Here is a 21,119-nt window from a genome sequence, read left to right as displayed (position 1 = left end):
GGGAAGAAAGGGGACGTAACAGGTAAACACCCAAACTAATGTTTTCTTTTCCAAATAAGTCGTCGAATTCTTCTATTAAAAGCTTTCACACAAACATATTCGCTGTGTTGAAAGGCTAAATTCTATATTTTCATGCGTTTTGCAGCTTTCAAATTATCATAAAATCCTTCCACATGCATTCTGTCACCTCCCACTGTACCGCTGGCATTTGTTGTTGTGTCTTTATGTACAGAAAGTATGCTTTCAATGCAAATTTTCAGAGAGATGTTTTCACGTCGGATCATCACCTTTAGTCTGCCGCCTCTCTGTCTGCCATGTCTAATGGCTATTTGATGCCTACTTGGTGTCACTTGGTGTCTTGCGATGAAGCCAATGTGTTTTCAAGGTGAGGAGATATTGTCAGAGCCCTTGAATGTTCCCGCGGCTTTGATTGGCAGGCGTTGTCACGGAAGATGAGAAGCGGTGGGAGTCGCTCAGCAAAGAGAATCTATTACCTAGGATGGCAAGGCGCGCTTTCACAATGTGTCAGTGCAGTCAGCCATCTTGCTCTCTCTGTGTCTGCGGAACGGTCCCTCCTCTGCACAACCAGGGAACAGCTTTCAAGTTTAATTTCGGTGGCTGCCATAAGTAATGTTATTGATGGCTCTTTTTTTTTCGGCAGGGTTTCGCAGAATGATGAATTATCATGTAAAACCAAAAACATTTAAGCGCTCATCATCAACGGTGCGTAATCCGTTTTACGCTTTGCCGGCAGTCAACATTATAAAAAAAAAAAATGTATTGCAACGTAAATGGCGTCTTTAGCGAAGTGAAAAAAAAAAAAAAAGCAATATAGAAGTTGTAATTCAGCTGCGCCCTTTCATGTGGAGTTGTGCTGATTTCCTCCATTTCAAAAGCCTCCTTAAAACAGAGAGAGAGAGAGAGAGAGAGACAGAGAGAGAGAGAGAGACAGAGAGAGAGAGACTGCAGGCTCTGTGAGATGCAGCGAGAGAAGGAACCTTGTTGTTGATCAGCCAAGCAAATCAGATCTTGATATTTGAAGAGTGGAGTTGTGATTGCTAATCACTCCACTGCTGAGTTTTAATTAGGAGACTCATAAGCATTATGTCATCCCTCGGCAGAGCATAGTCAGGCATCAGATGAACTTAAAAGAACAAATAATTAGTTTTCTTGTTAGTTGGGCCTACAAAAACAAGCATGGGCTCCGTTTTTGTACTCCTGATTAATGAATATTTTTATTTAATGTGCTTGCATTGATTAAAAATATTGCAGCATAATTGGGCTTCATGTGAACTCGTGTAGGTTACACGTTATCTTAAATCATTACTTGACCTTATTAAGGGATGAAAAAGACTTATTTGGAGCACAACAGCCATGCATGGACACTTATTTTTTTTCAGCAAGGAAAGCCTGAATCTAATCTTTAACTATTTTCTAGGAGACGGTGCAATAATTTGGACTGAGCTTATTTTCAATGGGTAGGTTTCTGTGCTGTGCTCCTAAGACCTTTGTTAGGACATTTTAATTACAGCAGAGCTGGATGTAATTGATCTAGGCTTAGAGGGATTTCACTGTCAATGAGAATGAGCCTGGGCGTTAATACAGCCGAGCAAATGCTTCCACCCCTGTGCTGGAGGAGGTGAGGGGAGCTCTTCTGCTTGACTTTGCCTTAATTCGGCCAGGCGTCTGTCTTTTACGCGTAACGGTTAAATCAGCTGCACAGGGCCGGCTGGCACGGCGTTGCAGCCAAGTCTTCGTCCGCCTTCACTTAAACATACATTGTTGTCACCTGGAGTGTCCTCTTACGGGGCACTTTCTTCATGGTTCCGTGTTGTCACCCACAATCTTTAAATTTTCATAAGGCTGTTAGATAATGCTTCCCGATGAGGGTGAATTATTGATGGTCTTGTTCGTATGAGTGGGACAGGGCAGGCTTTTAACTCTCTGAGCTGCTGGGTCTCTTATCCTGTAACTAAGGGACACCGCACAAACACCCAAAAGAATGATGTACTGGAGGAGAAGGAAGAAAAAAAAAACGGAGGCAGGGGGCTGAAAATAAAATAAAAGAAGCATGCATCCTTTACACTAGTGTTGGGCTAAGCCACAGCACAAGTGAAACTTGGCAGCAGAGGAAAGCGTTGCATCTACAGAAGCCTTTTCTCTGTTTTTGAAGCATTGAGGAGCGGTATGGCGGCTGTGTATTTGTTGCTTATGTTTGTTGGATTGTATGAGAGTACACACAGCGCTCTCTGGTGCTGCTATTTTATTTTGTAGCGACAAATGTTTCAAGTTAGGTAGTTTTGTTAGCAGAAGGAGGATCGGGCTGGGATGTAAAGCGGTTGCATTGCTTCAAAGTTATTTTTTGGAGTTTGAGTGGACATTTAATATTTGTTGCCCCCAGAGCAGAAATGGTTAGCTTATTAATCGAGTGGTCGGTCAAAAGAAAATGAATCCGCAGCCATTTTGACAACTGATGGACTGTTTCAGTCAATTTTTCCAGTAAAAACTTGGAGCGTCCATTCTCTGACTTCTAGGCGGATTCTTTGCTTTTCTTTGTTTGACATCCTGTAGCCTGAATATCTTCGGGGTTTTGACTGTTGGTCGGAACAATTCAAGCAATAAGAGGATTCTGTAAACTTTTCTTTTTGTGGCTTTCTCTCTCCGTTCAAAAGACTTCAAGGTTATTTGATTAATCATAAAAATGACCAACAGATCCATGGATAAATGCATCCCTGGTCAAGACAGTTAACTGGCCAGATAATGCAGTGCATTCATAGTTCAAGTGTCCTTTTTATTTTTCGAGGGGAACAAGTCTTATTATTGTTATATCCTTGGTCCAAGGCAGCATAAACAATATTTCAGAAAATTTTTTGGAGAAAAAAACAGCACAGCCACAAGAGATACTTTGCTTATAAATGGAGCTTTGACCCTGACTGAAAAACTGTGAAACGTGCTGCAAACAAAGAACGACTGCACGAACGTAAACACACAGCTACATTTTAGTGAAATCACTGCCTTACCGCTAAATGTACACCCGTGCACCCTGACAGCTGTCCAGATTCTTATAGCTCGCACTTTCAGCATTGTTCCAATTCATTCTCTCTGCACTCGCATGGCCCTCTTGTTTGCATCACAATAGGCCGAGCAGAACAAACTCATGGAAATACTGGTAAAGCGTACAATTTGGCATGCAGAAATTCAGCCGTATTGTTGTTTGAGCTTCATTTTAGGTTCCATTTTAACATTGATTTAGAGATGCTGAAGTTTCTCAGTCAGAAATTGCTACGTTTGGCCCTGTAAACAGCCTGTCTTTTGTCCAAATCTCACAGATTTTGTGCATTTAAAACATGGAGTCTGGCCAATGCTGCAGTCCAAGATTGGACTCAAATTTGTGGAGACTTATCTAGTTGTTTCGAGGTTATGTTGTGTGATTGTGTTGTATTTTTGCCCACTCTGACTTGTTAAAAAGTCAAGTTGTGTCTGCGAATAGTCCCTGACAAAAAACACATGTTCAGCCTCATTTTAACCAGCAGACATGAGTCTAACTGCTCTAGAGGAAGAGACATTTTAAGCCCAACAGTAAACCTGCAGTGTCCATCTTTCAAAATGAAAATTAAGTGGTTACCAGCAGAATCGGGTCAGTAAATCTTCAGTAATAACCCTGAGACTGTCACGGCGAAGACAGGAAGAGAACAAGAAAGTGATTATGTACAATGCAACAAGACAAACAAGTCCAACCAGTTCCCATTTCCCACTGGAAACGCTGCAGATTGGTGGCTGTGCTCTCAGTTTCCAAAGGAACAGACAGAGTGGGTGGACAAATTAATAGAAACCAATACTGAGAGAACTCGACTTTGAATTGAAAACAAGCACGAAACCCATCCAGGCCTACAGCGCATACATGCATATTAAGTCCATGGCTCATTTCCAACTCAATACAGCCAAATGGTAGAGCTGGGCAATATGGCTAACAGATAATAACTTGATATTTTACGCCTTGGTGAAATACTGCATCTCTACAAAGGATTTCTTCTCATTAGAGCAGTAATTGAGAATAATCTGCCTCTAATAAATGCTATTTGATTTGAACAGGCCGGCACAATCATGTTTTCATTCAAGATTATTAAGCATATTTAATAATGTTTTCACGAATTTTGAGTCAAAAATAATCAGGGTTTGTGTCCAAGACAGTCCCTCCAGGGTCTTGGAGAGATTTCCGTGATTATGAAAAGCCCAGAATACTTCCATAAAGGCCGTTTTTCGTTCATAGAGTAATTTTAATATCCCCTTATTCCAAAATCAGAGTACACACACTAACATTAACTGCCACTATCAACATGTCATCAGGCGTGCCTTATTTTCTCTTTCACTCTTTCTTTAATCGAAAATTTAACTAAATTGTCGGTTATGTGTCCCCTTCAAAAGAGGATAATCACTGCTTTTTAAACCGAACTGATGCAACCACCAGTTCCAGCAAGACGTTAGTGCCTGAATTGCAGATGTATCATCCACAAAATAATTAAGGTGGAATTGGAATCGGTAAACACAAAATTGATGGCAGCAGTGGTGGTTAGTGTTTAATTTTTGATATGAGGACTAAACAAAAACATTGGTTTCATAAAATAGTTGGACAAAATTACAACTGAAGCTGCACTCACTAAAGGATAAGTTTACCCAAAAAGGAAAATTGAGTCATTATCTACTCACTGACGGAAAGTGGGTGAGTAGATAAACATTTCTGTTGCAGCATTGCACCCTAAACAACTGAACAAATGAAAAAAACATCTGAAAAGTAAACATAAAATGACTCTATACAGCTCATCCAGCTTAATTCGTCTAATAAGTCTACAGAAGCCCCAAGATCCCAAATGGATTTAAGAAAAAATAACATTATATAACACCCTTTTTAAAGCCCAAATCTTTGCTGCTGAGCTAATAGTGTTTGCACGCTCCCAATCTGAAGAGGGTGCACAATCTAGATTGCACTGAAAGGGTGAAAATAACATATTTCAAGTGAATTAGGCATCGGGGGCTTCTGGAGACGAGCTGTGTTGTGCAACGCTGTTTTGCTGTGAAGCTCCAGAAATGTTTTGTGGAGTAAAAAATTTCACCAGACCTTCCAATGATTCAAACGACTACATGCAATGTCAAATTGGTCACTCCCGGTGATATAGCCTTTTAGCGCCTTTTTAGCAAATTGTTTGGTGTTACACGCCAGAAATTCAGTCATGGCAGGATTTTTGGCAGCAGCGGGCAGCTACTTTCAGTGAAAAAGCTTTAGAAACTTACTACACTACCTGCTATTGACGTGCAGACAAAGTTAGCAAATAGCAGGTGAACACAGAGATATCTGTGGGGACATCTGCATGCCAGATATTTCACCTGGGAGTTGGTAGAGACCAAAAACAGAGTTAAAAGGAGAGTGGATATCTGTGCTAGTGTTGCTCTGTGTGTGCTGGATGTGGAGGCCGCTGTTTGCCAGCATGTTCACTATAAGCTGCCCGGACCTACAGATCTTGTTCTTCAGGCGTGTATATAAAATAGTGATGCAAAAACTGATCGTTCCCACTAATCGTTAAATCATTTGGCAATCAAAACATCTGTGAAAAATAACGTGTAATATGTTGTTTTTACAGCAATTAAAAAATGTAGATACAAAGACACCTACTGGGATAGCTAGTAAACACAATAAAACGGACCTCATCTGTTAAACATCCCCGAGCTAAATACATTGCCTTTAGGAAAGCGGGCACTGCCCAGAGGAAGCAGCAGGATGATTCAAGTGATTTATCGGTAGTGAAAGACTTAAGATTCTGTATGTGAAAGGTTAAAATTCAGGTTCAGGCGGCAGTAGCTGGAAAGCAAAAAAAGGACAAGAAAACAATATAGCGGCTAGGGTGAAGTGACAAGGGGTGAATGAAAATAGGATGGTTAAATAGCTGGAGGACGGATGAGGAAAATGAGGACAGGTGAGCAGGTGGGGCGGTGAAGGTCAGGTGATTGGGGAAGGAGGGTAAGTTTGAGGGCATCTGGTGGACATGAAGAGCAGAGAGAAGCAGAGGCATTCAGTGGGTTACGGTGTAAGAAGAGAAATAAGACAACGCTAAACATTTCTTGCACCCTTTTCCTGCATTCATTTGAGTTTACCTGCAGAGAAAGCTAGAAAATGTCCGCTGTCAACTGTTGGTCTATAATAGCATAGTCAGCCGTCTCATGGGACTCATTAGGACCGACAATTACTTTGCACTGTTGTGTAATGGCCAAGGTATATGAGGCAATTTTACAGGACTCCAGTAGCTGCGCTGTGTTTTGTGGTGGTTTCACGAATTAAATCAGATTCCTGGTCTGGTTTTCCCCCGTCACCAGATCTAAACATCATTTAACATGTAGGGGAAGTGTGGAGTCGATTTCCACCTCATTCAGCTCTCACACAGCAAGAAGTGCATAATTTACCTCTCCTAGAAAATTATGCCCTTCAGGACTTGTAGATGCTGTAGTCATACCTACCTCTTGTCAGGATCTTGATATTTACATACTAATACGTTTTCACTCTCTATAGAAGAAGACATTCTTTATTAATCCCCCCAGGGGGAATTTAATATTTTCCACTCTTGTTATTTTACACACACACACACACCCACACACACACTCACACACAAACCCAAAATACGCTCGTGCACAAACAGGACCTATACACATGCATCATTGTATGGAGAGATGCCATATCGAGGGGGCCTCCATGAAGTCAGGCGCCCCGAGCAGTTAGGGGTGTGCTGCCTTGCCAGGAGGTGAGCTGGCTGCTCTCCAGCTACCAGTCCACACTGCATACTGATTGAAAGGTTCATGCTGGACTTGAACCAGCAACCCCTCTGTTCCCAGGCCAAGTCCCCACGGAAAGACTTACCGATGCCCCAGAGCTCCACCATATTGACCTGTATGGCTTCAAAGGTGTTTGGCATAATTGACCCTAGTTCTATAGTATTTTACATGTGTTTGTCGTGTATTGTGTTGGTGAAAAAAAAAATCAATTTTATCATATTGACTTCAGTGAAGTCTATTGTGGCATATTGTGATACCATTTTACAATACTGCAGTGTCCTTCAGTCTTGGTCCTGCTCCAACACACCTGATTCAAATGAATGGGTCGTTATCAGGCTTCAGCAGAGCTCAATGATGAGCTGATCATTTGAATCAGGTGTGTTGCGGCAGGGAATCATCCAAAACATGCAGGACAGGGGGCCTGAGGACCAGCATTGAAGAACACTGCGATACTGTGTGGTCCAAATGAACAAATTCTACCAAGTTCTCGTGAAAAACAAAGAGAATGAGTCACAGAAGTCTTGGTTTTACATGCGTAAAGAGTTTGGCCTGATGAAACACATGATATCATAACCCACACAATCTCATTTGTCCGTGTGGAAAAAGTGCATATCGGAGAAATTATCCATTCAAACACGTGTTTAACATTGTGAAAGGGTGTTATTTCAACTCAAACCATGTTTTCTTAACCTAACCAAGTATATTGTTGCCCAAACCTTTTAGTTCCCTAAATCTAACCAAGTATTTCAGTTCCCTAATTTTTTTAGTCCCCTAAATCTAACCAAGTTTTTTAGTTCCCTAAACTTAACCAACTATTTAAGTTTCCTAAACCTAACCAAGTGTTTTTGTTGCCTAAATATTTTAGTTCCCTGAATCTAACCAATCATTTAAGTTCCCTGACCCTAACCAAACAGCAACAGAAAATTGCAAAAACATGGAAAGTGAACTTAGTGTAAAAATAAAAAGTGAACTGTATGAAAGTATATTCCCTAACCCAACACCAGCACGGCAATATCAGATAGACCACTTTAACAAATTTTAGCATTTTATAGGCTGCAGCTGATGATTGCTTTAATCATTACTGACTGTTCTTTTCCCAATACACTTTTTAATCGTTTGGTCCACAATGTTTTATTGTGAAAAATCACAATTCCCCAGTATCCACTATAACATCTTCAAATAGCCTGCTTTGTCTGACCAACTGGAAAATATTCAGTTTACAGAGACAAACAACAGTTTGGCATTTTCCTTTTTAAAATGTAACAATGAACTTATCATCAAAATAGTTTTTTGTTCTGTGTTTTGTTCTTAATTCAGCTCCAGATAATAAGATAATTTTAAACTATTTTGTGTTCAAGATATCACCATTCACAGTCGCCTGGAAACCGGTACACCTCAAACTAAAATTAATGCAATTTAATACATTAACCCTGCAATAACTAGATGAAGGTTTGAAAAGAGCTTAACTCAACTTTATACTAATTTTAGAGGCGTATTGTTGAGCTGTGAATGTATTTTTATGTCAGATAAAAATATTCTTGTCACTATCGTGATTCAGCTGAAGTGCTTTGGGCCTTTGTAACTGTGACGTGTGTGTTTTATATAAATTCAGTATTGTCACTCTGCTTCGGCGTGCACACTACAGCTCTGAATTAAGGCAAATTAATGCACGTCAGTCACTCAAGACACTGAATGAATAGAGACCACACATACCGTCCACAGTTAGAATGCAGCCCATGTGCTGGCCATGCATAGGTAATGCAAAGCAGACTGGATTCTGGACAAAAATGTGCTCGAGGTCTGACAAAACTTAAAACTGTACAATGAATCCACTGCAGGAAGGTGATGAAACTGGGAGGATGGATGTACCCGTGTATGTGAAGCAAGCCATCGTGGAAAAACATTAGATTGTTTCCAGTCGACAGAAGCCGCATAACTTTAAATAGCTGCTACAATCAGGATGAAAATGCATTGAGCATGAAGTGTAAATGTCGTTGTCGGGAGAGAGACAGCAAGCAGCTTGTTTGAGTGATGTAAAATGTCTGGTTAACAGTTTAGGTTCTTCAGATAAGAACAGTCTCACAGACATGGATCTAACAGCTGTGTGGCTGAGATACAAGCAGGAAGCAGTCAGATGTTGGCAGATTTGAGCTATTTGTCGTAGGTGTTGCAAGAGTTTTATCCAAACTCGAGTGGGAGCAACTTTTCTCACATTTTAGAAGTTTTATTTGTGTTCAGTATCATTTGAATTTCATAAGCCACTCAAAAAAAATACCAAACGGATTTCCATGAAACTTGGATGGAGGATGGGTCTCGGTCCAGAATAGAGCCCATTAACTTTTGGTGCGAATACAAGATCTTGTTCTCACTTTCTTTAACATTGCGAGGTGTTTTTTTACATTAATCTCATGGATCCTGATGAAAAAAATCAGCCATATTTTGGTGGTTGGTGTCTACAAGTGTGTACAATTTTGGTGTGGATCCAGATCTGGTGTGTTAATATATGCTTTAATGGATACTGGATTAGGCCTGATTAAATTTAAGGGTACTGCTGGGTTTCTGCGGAGGTATGCGCTATACTTCCATTTTGTTAACTTACTGTTTCAGCTCAAGTGTGGGTTCTATAACTGAATCTAAATGATTTAAATAATGCTGGCATGAATACAATTTATAATTTTTATGAGACTACCATTCATTTGGAAAGCTCAATAACCAGTTTTAATAATATGTATTAATTGCTCAATGGATATAAATATGTAAATACAGGAAATATCACCTCTGACTTTGTGTGTCTCCTCACCACTCCTGAAACCAAATGCACGCCTTCGCAAACAATTCAAAATGTTTTTGTTTTTTTTTGGCTACACCGCCAACCACTTGCTCCCCTCGAGGATTAATAGTGTTTGGAAAACTAACTGCTCTTCGCTTTTGGCAACAAAAATGACACTTTGTCATTACACCACTTTGTCATAAGCCCCTTTTGGATGGGATTAGTTTTACGGGGGGTGGAGGTGGGGAAATGTAATCGAAAATAGAGCATGTCTGTAAATTTTTTCGTCCCGCATGAATCTTGCATGTCAGTAACTTGGGCGGATTTTAGTGGCTGGCCAAATCTGGGATCTCCAGGCAGAAATAACCTCAGATAAAACCTGAGCGAGTCCCCTCCGAAATGACAACCCCTGAGATAGTTTGCAAATAATGTGTCATTTTTTCTGGCGGGGGGGAGGAGAGGGACTGTGCTCGCTCGGCACACTCCTCCGGCTCTCGGATGCTCCAGATGCAACATTTCCTCTCCATCACGGTTTTGTCATTATTTAAACAAGTTGCTGTCAGTTTGCGGAAATTATGTTTGATTATTGAGATGCGTTTTTGGTGCGATGGCAGCACATGAATGGAGCTCTGTAACACTGGAGACTGATTACACAGATCTCTCCCCCCCTGCTTTTTGTTTGGTAACATCACAGATGTTATGTATTAGCAGTTACTTCACGTACACTTTGCTGAAAACTAATACAGCCTGAATGGGGCTACAGTGTGTAAAAATTTTAACGTGGTGTCAGTGTATTTTCCCCCCAGAAGGTGTGAACATCAACACATCATCTGCTGGAAACGTGCTGAAGGAGTGAATGAATTTGTAGTGTGTGTGTGTGTGTCATGCTCACGTACAAATGACGGGTGATGCTGCCGGGCCAATCCTGGTTTCCGTTGTAAAAGCTGTAGCATTGGAGCGAGCTGGAGGTGAGCAGTGTGTGTGTGGGTGTGTTTGTGTGGATAAAGAGCAGGCAGGGAGTGCTAGATTCATGCGTGGAGGAGGTGAGAAGTGAGGCTGATGGTACATTTATGAAGAGACTGATTGAAAAGGAGCAACCTCTCTTTTTCCATGTCAGCGTCTTTGCTCTTCTCTGGTGACCCTGCTGCTTAACCAACTGCTCAGAGGTCAGCCTATTCACTTGAATGGCAAACAAACATCTCTTTCTCACACATTTTGGTCTCAACAAGCCAACGCAGCCTGCACAAGATGTTCAGGCAGAGAATCTTAAAAAGGAGTATAACCATGAAAGATTTCTGCAACAAGAATGTGGCTCAAATGTCAAGATTACCATTTTGTTATTTTTTTTTTTTTAAAGCAAAATTAGCTTCCTGAATGTGAATATTTTCTAGTTCTGTTAACCTTTCATGGTACTTAAGTGTATATTTTCAAATAGCACACGGATTGAATTGTACTGATAAATGAAAGATTAATCGATAATGAGTAGCACGTCGCAGCTTCTAAGTCAATTGCTATCGCTATTGAAAGGTGAAGTAGACAGAGATGATAGTAGAGTAGAGTCTTTAGGCCATGTTTCATTATTTCCGTGCGATTCCTGCTACAGACATCGACAGAAACATCCGCTCTTACCCTCTTTCTGCAACTGTCTGCTCCTCTGCAGCTCCTTTTTTTTGAACACCGACACACCACCCTCTCTTCATTTCGCCTGACACTAACCTGGTTGTTCAGTCTGGGTCTTCTTTGTTCTCTTTCACTTTACTAAGCTTCTTTGCTCACCCCTCTCTGTTTCACCATGTCCATCTGCCCGCTGGCACTCTATCTTATCTGCTGCCTCAATCATTTGGCCAAGAGCCGCTGAACACACCAACTGTTGTCCTCTCTCAATAAAATAGTGAAGCGTTGCACCTTTCAGAGGTTTTCTGTTTGGGCTTTTTTGAGCTGCGCTGAAGATCTTTTCTTTTTTATTTTCTGTTGGATCTCTCCTTTTAATCCAGAGCCATTTATCCCCAAAACAAAACAAGACATAAAAGCCGCAATTTATGTGCCTTGAATTAGAGTTTTTTGCATATTTAGATGTTAAAGGATCTCAGTGTGACCCAGACCCAAACAGAGACGATGTAAGAAGTTCTGTGATCTACCATCATAAAAAAATAACACCTGTTGACATATCAATTATTTATAGGCACTGAACCAGGCTGTGTATGATGATGAATAAATAGCACGAACAGACTTGTAGGAACTTGGGATGAAGAATTTTTTTTCGGGTTTTTGTTGATCTTAAACCTTTTCTCAAAGAATCACACACACATTTTCCCAATTTTTGCTTGTTTTGTCTGACCAATAGTCCAAAACCTCTTTATATATATACTCATTTTACCATAATTGCCAACCTCGAGGTCTCAAAAATAGGGAGGATTTCGAAAACCAAAGCAGGGATCTGGGGGTCCTTCAATTCAAAAATGAGCGATTCAAGGATTCCTGCATTCTGGTGACATTTAAAGAATGAAAAAACAAAACAATACATAAAATGCAACAACATGTTTATGTCAAATTATTTTAATTGTAAGGGTAATTATGTTACTACCAACCTGCTCATACTGATCATGTGACTGCCTGCTAACCTATAACTGGAAGAGCCCGAAGGTAGCCATTTTGTACTGCCCTGATAAAGGCCTTAATGGCTGAAATGCATAGGCGTGTTTTTACTGTTGCTGTGATTCAACAGCCATGATTAATTAAAGGATTTTTAACTCATTACCCTTTTGAGTGCCTCAGACTTTATGTCGATATTATATCGTCATCGTCTTAGATTTTGGATATTTAAATATCATGATATGGCATAAGTTTTGTGTTGTGCTGGTTTTAAAGGCTGCATTACAATAAGTCATTTAATATTCTGAAATCCCCTTCAGCTCTTCTCAAGACACATTTAAGAAGTCCTTGTTGTTTTAGTGCGTTGCACGGGTTGTAAGTCGCAGTTTACAACCTGTTTGTCAGACTGGTGTATACTGTATATTATCAGCTCCCTGCTCGTGCAGACTGCGCTCGGTGTCGGCCCATCTCTGTCTGGCAGTTGATGGCAAGTTCTCTACATCACTGGTGGAGCCAAGGAAATGACATCATGTCCCTGCAGGGGTTGAAAGCGCAGCCCTGACAGTCCTGTCATGACAAAAGAGTTCCTTGGGAACATCAGGGTGCACCGAAGACAGGGGGGAAAAAAAGTGTCTGGAGGCTGTGTTTTCTTAGTTCCTGTAGTTCCCGTCTCCCACTTCTAGCCCATCAACCATTTTCTGATGTTTGAAATTCCCCTCTCACATGTGCGTCTTTTTTTGTCCTGAATGTAGGGCATGGGGGCGGAGCCGAAAGTTCTCCAAATTAGTAGTTATTCAAAGAGTGGAAGACGAATCATTGTGTTGGCGAGATGCAGCTCAACAGAGCCACATCTCTATTTCACTTGTAGGTTTTCAGCTTACACTTGGACTTGCGCATTAGTTTTGTTCCAGTCTTACTTGATATGTATGTATGCGCTCTTTATCTGTCCCTCCTCGGCGTTGACAATTGAAAATAAATTAACATTCCTGGGCTTTATTTTTGTCTTCTCTAAGCCTGTGGAGAAAACTTGGAGGCGAACCCACGAGGTCAGGCCATACTCACAGGCTGTCAATCCTCCGCAGTGACCCCACCGCCCCTTCCTTTCTCCCCCTTCCATTCTTCTCCTCCTCTGCTCTCCCTCTCCCATCTATTTAGTCCCTCCCGGCTTAGAAACTCTCAAACTCCCCCCCCACTCCTCCCTCCTCCCTCCTTCTCTCACTCTCTCTTTCATTGGACGCCTCTCCAGCTTGAGTGAGGCAGACACAAGCTTTGTCAAAGCAGACTCACATTCATTCAGCCGGCTGTTGCACGCAGCCTTGTGTTTCATGTTAAGACATGTGGGCTGTCTCCATCTATCCATTTATTTTAATTATGTTTTAATTGCCCGCCGTCCTCTTTTAAACGCTTGCTTATTATTTCTATCAGGCTGATGTGAAAAATTGGCTGTGGACTGTGATTTCCTCCATTATCTTAACTGATGATAGATTTCCCTCCTTGGGTTTCCACTGTGTATGTATAGAGACAAAAGAAAAACAGATGTCCTGGATGTTTGCATATCATTTTTCATTTCAATGCTGGAATTTTTTTTTTGGTCCTGTACCCAGAAATATATACTGTTAATATGGATGGAAAAACCTGAGGGAATATATATACGTGTAATTTTTTAGGCAGAGGAGCTCAAGGCGCTGATCAAAATGAATAACTTTTATGCAGCCAGTGGTCTGCTGGTGCATTTGAGCTCATTAGATTTAGTGTAGGTGGTGACAGTTAGTCATAACTGTGTACCTTTTTTTAAATATCTGCCTCGGTGGAACATGATGATCATTATGTGGAATTTGCTGGCCGAGAAACAAGTAACCTCAATTCCCAGGCTTGGGGAGGGGTAACTAATTCCTCAGCACAATCTCTGAGGGGCTAACGATGCCTCACTTACCTCTTAAAATCATTTTCTGCTCGAGAACATCTTAGCCCCCCGCAACCGTCATCCCCCCCTCTGTCCCCTGATGTGAAATTATGATACGTCTGTCAGCGCTTGTGTAAAGCATCTTAATGTTAATCGCCTAATCCTTTTATCTCAAGTCCGGACCGATTCAGTGCAGAAATCCCACCAAACAAAACTGTTTTTTAGGAAGATGAGCATGGCTGTGTCCTCCACCAGCTTAAGGGAGAAAGGAGACATGTTACCCAGCGGGGCGACGGCTGATCGGGAGAAAGAACCCCGGGGTGGTGAGGGCAAGTCTGCATCCGCGAGGCCCGACAGGCTCTCGCCCCCTGGTGTCTGGAGGGGCTGAGTGGCTCAGCGGGCTCAGCAGGCCTGAAGGGCAGGGGGATGTCCCCCCAACAGTTTCCAATCTCCTCCTGTCAACCACCATTATGGTTACCCCATGGCCCCAGGCCTCATATTTGCAGAAGATAAATGGCTGAGGAAGAGGTCACGTGCGTCTCTGGAGATTTGGTGTTCTGCCCAATATTGAACTGGTGGCAGCGCTGTTAGAAGACTTGAGAGCATGAGCAGCCTCAGTAGACTGCTGGTGTTGCAGGAGAGCTTGTACCCTCCATTTCGGTCTTATCTGATCTGGTTGGGCGCCACTGGGAGATAAACAACTGGAAGACAAATAAAACCTCAATTCCTATAAAAACCACCCGAGTTTAACTGATAAATTATAAGTTAGCTGTTCGTGTGTTTCCTCGGCTCGGCCAGGGTGACCTCAAATGAAAATAAACACTCTCAGGCTGCGCCGGGCTAGGTGCAGATCCACTGGGGCTTTCTTTCCAGCTATTTTCCCCCCTCGACAGCATTGGTCATGTATAGAATGAATCCAATAGTGACTTAAATTATTACTCAGTGTGCTAATGTGAAAGCTTGCCATGTTTTGTGGGTTTTTCATGTTGCCAAAAATATCCGAGCGCATTAGCGAGGCCCGGAGAGCGATCAGAGCTGACTGCTCTGCTGCTCAAATTTAGGTTCATTATAAAATAATCAGCGTGGTTGACGGGTGGCTCTGGAGGAGCAGCATTCAGAGACGGGAAACATTCACTCCCCTCTGCATAGCGACGGCTACCAAGTGACCAATCCTGTTTATGATGTTGATACGCGTGTGTGTGCGTGTGCATCGGGGAGATGTTGGGAACAAACAAGATGTGATATGTCCGTGTGTGTGTGTGCCCTTTCTGCATGTGTGTCCTCGTCTGCATGTCCTTGATTATATGTCTGTGCAGGCATGCACATGTGTGTGTGTGTGTGGCATTTCACATATGACACAACACATCCCTCCTTGGTGTTTGACTTTGGTAAGCAGCTTATCTGTCTGGTGTGTAAGGCTCTAACCTTTTGCCGCTTTTGTAGACAAAGGGCTGTTTTTGCCTCCCCTCGATAAGGAAGGAGACAAAAGTAACTCACAGAGCAGCCGTGTCTCTAATGGCGTCCTGTGTGAACGTGTTGCCGGAGCGACAAGCGTTCTCCCGTGGGGGATCGGGGAGTACACAGAGAAGGTGGAACGGGGAAGAGTGGGAGAATGAGGCAGTGTAAACACTGAGTTGTAACACGCCGCAGAGTGCTGCAGAAGTGCGGCACGCTATCTGCTTTGTGTTCCTGTCGGTGTGCTCAAGAACATTTGAGAACAAAGTTTTAGTGTTTCTGCAGGAACTTCTGAAAGACACTTTTGTCTAATCAATCAAACAGCCGGGAATGTGGTTTTCAGATTTGCGTTTGACTGGAGCATTGTTATACGAACATCTTTTATTGTCATGCACACGAGTGGAGCCGAGATAAAAACATTGTCTGTGCAAAGTCTTGGAAGTTTTCTTAAAAATGCTTAGATTTAACAGATCAAGGTTAGGAACATGCTTGAACTTGCATATAATTCTTCAAAAATGCTTGATTTTCAATATAATCACTCATGTCAACTAGGGATGAGCAAGTATGGGTATCATCTCAGTAATATGTGTCCATAGAAGAACTTATGTGTCCACATAAGATGAGGCTGTTCTAATAAATAAGCAGAAAGGCACGTACCTACATACATCACATACCAACCAGCCACCTACATATGCCTGTTTTTTTTTTCATCAAGATCCATTGAGTGCATTATTCCCAGAGAAATCATCAAAAACCCCGCACATCCTTGCAAAATTAAAGAAAATCAGAAACAATTCCCGATTCCATCTCTTTATCCGGATCCGCAGCTAAAGTTAATGGGGTCTATTCTGGGCCGTGACCCATCCTCCATCTAAGTTAACCCTAACCCAGCATTAAATACACAAGCAAAACACAGAATGAGAGGTCATATAAACAGCTGGTAAACAGAGTGACAATATACACTGATTGCTGTGGGTATAAATGGCATTTAATGAAACAATTTGGACGAGATGATAAAAGGCTTCTAGAGTCTGGAAATTTTTTGGTTTATGTGTCTTGAAAGTGCTCGAGTCGTTCTCCTAAAAACACGACACGCGAGGCTGTGATGACTGTGATGACGCCAGTAATGATCGTCCATTTTCCTCCGTTTTTATGCTCTTTCCTCTCTTCTTTTCCAGATGAGAAGATGACTGGTGATGCTTCTCCGAGAACCACTGATCGTTGACATCGCTCCAGCATCCCGCTCTCCCGCTGCAACACACTGAATCACTATTATTAGCCACCAGGCTCCTGGATCGTTTGCATACAACACACAATGGCCTCTGCACTGTGGAGGTGTCCAGTGTTTCGCTGCCTCTTGCTCCTTCTCTTTTGCTTTCAGACTTCAGAAGGTGAGTTACCAGTTACGGGCTTCTGGGGCAGAGAGGGGTGTTAATTTGATTCTGGTCAGCCTTCAAGAAGCCACTTATTATTCAGCTTAAGAATGTGTTGAATTTATAAGCACACATTCTTCAGTGTGTGCTAATAGTTTCTCTTCAGCGGTTTTACCCTTGAAGACACGTTCACTTTGTACCGAACTCATAGAAAATTCCTGGCAAACCCATCGAAACACTTTCAGCGACACATTTCTTCAGGTTCAGAATCGCGTGTTCTGACGGAGACCTTCCCCTAAATGTTCGCAACTGCACCTTTTCTCCACAGCGAGCAGATTGAGCGTGCTTTGAGGCGCAGGGGGCCGCAGGGAATAGGCGCTTTTTTTTTTTATTTGCGCCTAAATCGGATCGTTTTCTACAGCCGGTACACCTGCAACCATCAAAAGCAGGGCACTTGATTCGACGGTAGACTCACTGCACTGGGATAGAATGTGTCACTGTTTTTTAATTGTGTGCAATGACATCCCAGGGCTCTTCTTTCATTCTTGGTTCCTTCCCCTCACTTTTGATTAGTACATTTGGCTGTAATTACAAGTATTGTCACAAAACACACCCGTCTGTTACATGCCCATCAAAACCACTGATGTTGGTATGTCTGCTTAATGATGATCATTACATTTTTTCCCCTTTCAGTCCCATTGTACCAGGAAATAAAGTAACCCAAAATCATATGCTTGCATGCCAAGCATTGATTACAGATAGACGTTGAAGTGCATTATTTTGGGGGCTTTCCTTTTCAATTCATCCTTTTTTTCTCGCTCTCGGTGTTTTGTTCCACGGTAGGTTTCTCCTCCAGTTTTATTTTAGGTTTGGCTGTAGTGCACAATTTGTTAACAAAGACAGATTGCCACGGAGCAGGCTATCCCAGCAGTCTTTCAAGAAGGAAGCATTTTTTTATTCTTTTTTTGTCGATTAGCAATTTCAGATAATATAAAGGAGTCTTACTGAGCCATCTGAAGAATAGCCCTCTGATTTGGCCTGGCTTTTCATCTGAGTTGAATAGTCCTGTTGAATTTTTTTAAAAGAGAAATACCGCTTTGGTATGCAGAAAGTCCAGGTTTTGGGTTTCACTTGATGTGAGGGCTCTCAGGCCTAAGAATGCATATTTGCCCATCCATCAGTAAGGGAATGTGTGTGTGAATGTGTATGTGTGTGTGTGTGTGTGTATGTGTGTGTATGTGTCCCTCTGAAAACAATATCTGATTCTATCACATGCCACTCACCTTCAGCCCGTCCAGCCCTGAGGGCCGGCATCCCAGCGCTTATGATCTACGTTTCCGTCAGAGTCGCTGCAACAAAAACTCCACCTGATAATTACCTCCTGTCCCTCACCAGGAGAGAGTATAATCAGGTTATCGCTTTCACCCAAAACATTCCTCACGCTTTGAGATCCTCATCGACGTCGCTCAAGAGAGAGTGATTTTTCTCTCTCCTGGTATTGACTTTCCCGGCCAGTATGAAGAACGAACGCCAGCCGAGCTTCTGTTTTGACATCATTCGTCAATTTGCGCAAAATCAGATGGAATTAACTGCTAACGGGGGAGTTGCAGCTAATGCACGTAGTCAGGCATAGATTATTCAGTTAAAGTTTTAATCTTTAAAGCGGCTTTAATCAATAGTAACAATGTGAAAGAGGTCGCTCGAAGTGATGAACCTACATGGAATTATCACCTGGATCTGCAGCCCTCCTCCTCGGCTTTACAAAGCCTGAGAGAGTTTCAGCTAATTTTTAGCTGTTCGGTAGCAGCTCGTCTGTTTTGGTTCACTCCCAATGCTCATATGGTCGACTTAGGCTGCAGCTACAGCATCACAAAAAGCTCCAAGGACATTGTGCACTACCTGTTCAGCACCAGCAGACAGAGAGCCAAATTCAGAGTCAACTGAAAGAACATAGTATCTCCCTCAAGAGCTGGTAGAGAGTGAATATTGGGCTACATACACCATGACTCAAAATGAATGATAATTTTGCTGGGTGTATAAATTAGCAGCTGTTTGCGAAGTTTGTCATATCAATTTAACAGATTATGATTTGTTAGTGTTGCGTCCACAACTTGTTTCCGCTGTCCCCAAACGCCCGAAAAAGTTAATTAATGCAGGATTAAGATTTCAGTCCAGGTTGATTTGGTGACAGCAGACAGCAAACACTCTTCATGACTCACATTATAAGACCATCAGCGAGATGGGGACGATGCCTGTCACTGGATTCTGACTTGTCTGGGGTTGGATGAGTCATAAAATCAAAACAATTTTTTGTTTTGTTTTGACTGAAGATGCTCTGTGGTCTGGTGGTACGGTGCTAAAACAATCTTTATCCAAAATGCACCAACAGAATCAACAAAAAAAAAAGAGTTCCTTTTAATATCTATAAATAAAGTAAAATAGGTAAATAAGTGGTCCTTTTCCGTCGCGCCATGAGCATCCACAATCTGATCTCATGGCGCGAATGCTGCAAGTAGTTAAAAAACAGGAATGCTGGATTACGTTCGTGCCTTGTTTTCCTGTGAATTTCCTGCATTTAAGGGCAATTTGAATTTAGCGTGGGAAACTAAGAAAGAATCTGATACATAGAGAGACAAGTACGGAGTGTAATATATCGAATGCCAACCATAAATAGTATCAAAAACGGGCTTTGATTGCATAAAAATCTTAAGGATCAAGATTAATCTTTTTGATATTTAAATTAAGTATAGCAGTGGGGAGAAAACATCAGCATGACTTTTCTGAATTCGCTGCTGTTTCTTGTTCTCGCTCTTTGTACTCCATTTCTTCCACATCCTTGTGCCATTATATAACGCATCTATGAAATGACGCCGCTGCGAGAGAAAAACTAGGTCATGCAGGTATCAGTTGTTTTAGATGTTTCCGACCGCCCAGTCTAGAGAAATGAAAGAAGACAACCAGATCAAGGGGAGCAGCCACGAAGGTGGGGCGAGTGCACAGGCACATACCTACTGTGAGTGCATGCGAGCTGTTATCTCAGTCTTTAAAGTAAAGAAAGCCAGATTTAGGGGGGATTATGTCGTGCAGTCAGTGTCAACACTTTTAGTTAGCTCTTGTGTTTGTGCTCTGTTTAAATGCCAAAAGGAGAGCAGCCACCTCGGCCTTCAAATGTGAATATTGCACAGAAGGGAAATTAAGTGGTTTGTGTTGGATAGCTGTTTCATATCTGCAGAGACGGGGAGAGCATCAGAGTAAAGGCGCGGTGTTTGTTTAGGTCCTGTAGTGATGCAGCGTGGCAAGAGAATGAGGCGCATTAGGATGCAGTTTTTTTTTTTAATAATCGTGTCCGTAGACACAAAAATTGTGCATGACAGAAATGCAAAGAGAAGCAGTGGATTCCTAAAAAACAAATTATCCGTTGTGTTTTTTCCTGTTCCACTCTAGAAAACACTAACTGTACAATGGAGATTTTTTTGTTAGTGTGAAATATTCCTTGGTTGAACATACCAGCATGCTTGTGTCTCTCCCAGGAAAGGTTGTAAAGGTTAAGAATACGTCTCAGCACAACATTTGTCTCAAGCAGTGCCGTGCATTGTGCTGATGGAAGACCCTCCCTCGTGCCACACTGGTATTTCCAGTCCTGGGGTTGACTGAATGGAGAAGCCATTGTGCTCTAACTCCTCTCTGGCCCGGGGCCATACACATCCAGTCTGTCATCCATTGATATGCTTGGCTTGCCATTTTATAATTCATATTGAATACTGCGGGTCCATGGCAGGGCGATCATGAATTATCAGCTAAACCATGGGAGATTCACAGATGACTGGTCAATCTGTGTGGCGAGAGCAAGCAGAGAGGAAGAGGAAAAAAAAAATCTGATATATCAGTATTGCATGGAAATTCTGCCCCGACTGGAAGCATTTCAATAAATAAGGCAGGGGTTCATCATCTGGATTGAATGGACTTTCTTGGAGATTTGGTGCCACATGGAGACAGATAAATCATTCCATTTATTGTTCTTTTTGCTTTATTTCTAATGCATTTTGTCAGCACTTTACCACAACCCCTGCAGTATGCAGCTTTTCAGTTCCTGCACAGAGCCCCAGATATATTTCTGTATAGCGTTGCGTAACAATACGCTGTTTTAATAATAACTGAGGACCTGGAAAGTTTTGAATCATGAGAGAACATGGAATTGAAATGAGCC

At 42.0% G+C, this 21,119-nt stretch overlaps 1 protein-coding gene across 9 annotated transcripts in view; it reads left to right on the top strand.

Annotated features, from left to right (window-relative positions):
* The window catches only part of adgrl2b.1 (adhesion G protein-coupled receptor L2b, tandem duplicate 1), a 90,752-nt gene that overhangs the window by 5,318 nt on the left and 64,315 nt on the right, over nt 1-21,119 (top strand). For all 9 annotated transcript variants that reach the window (XM_084369017.1, XM_084369015.1, XM_084369016.1 and 6 more), the window contains exon 2: nt 16,718-16,930. In XM_084369017.1, coding sequence (XP_084225143.1) covers nt 16,855-16,930 — 76 coding nt within the window. In that variant the 5' untranslated portion in view covers nt 16,718-16,854. The remainder of the gene's footprint in view (nt 1-16,717; nt 16,931-21,119) is intronic.

Source organism: Pagrus pagrus (assembly GCF_965226575.1).
Source record: "Pagrus pagrus genome assembly, chromosome: 12".
Taxonomy (NCBI): Eukaryota; Metazoa; Chordata; class Actinopteri; order Spariformes; family Sparidae; genus Pagrus; species Pagrus pagrus.
This window is presented reverse-complemented; position numbering and strand designations above follow the sequence as displayed.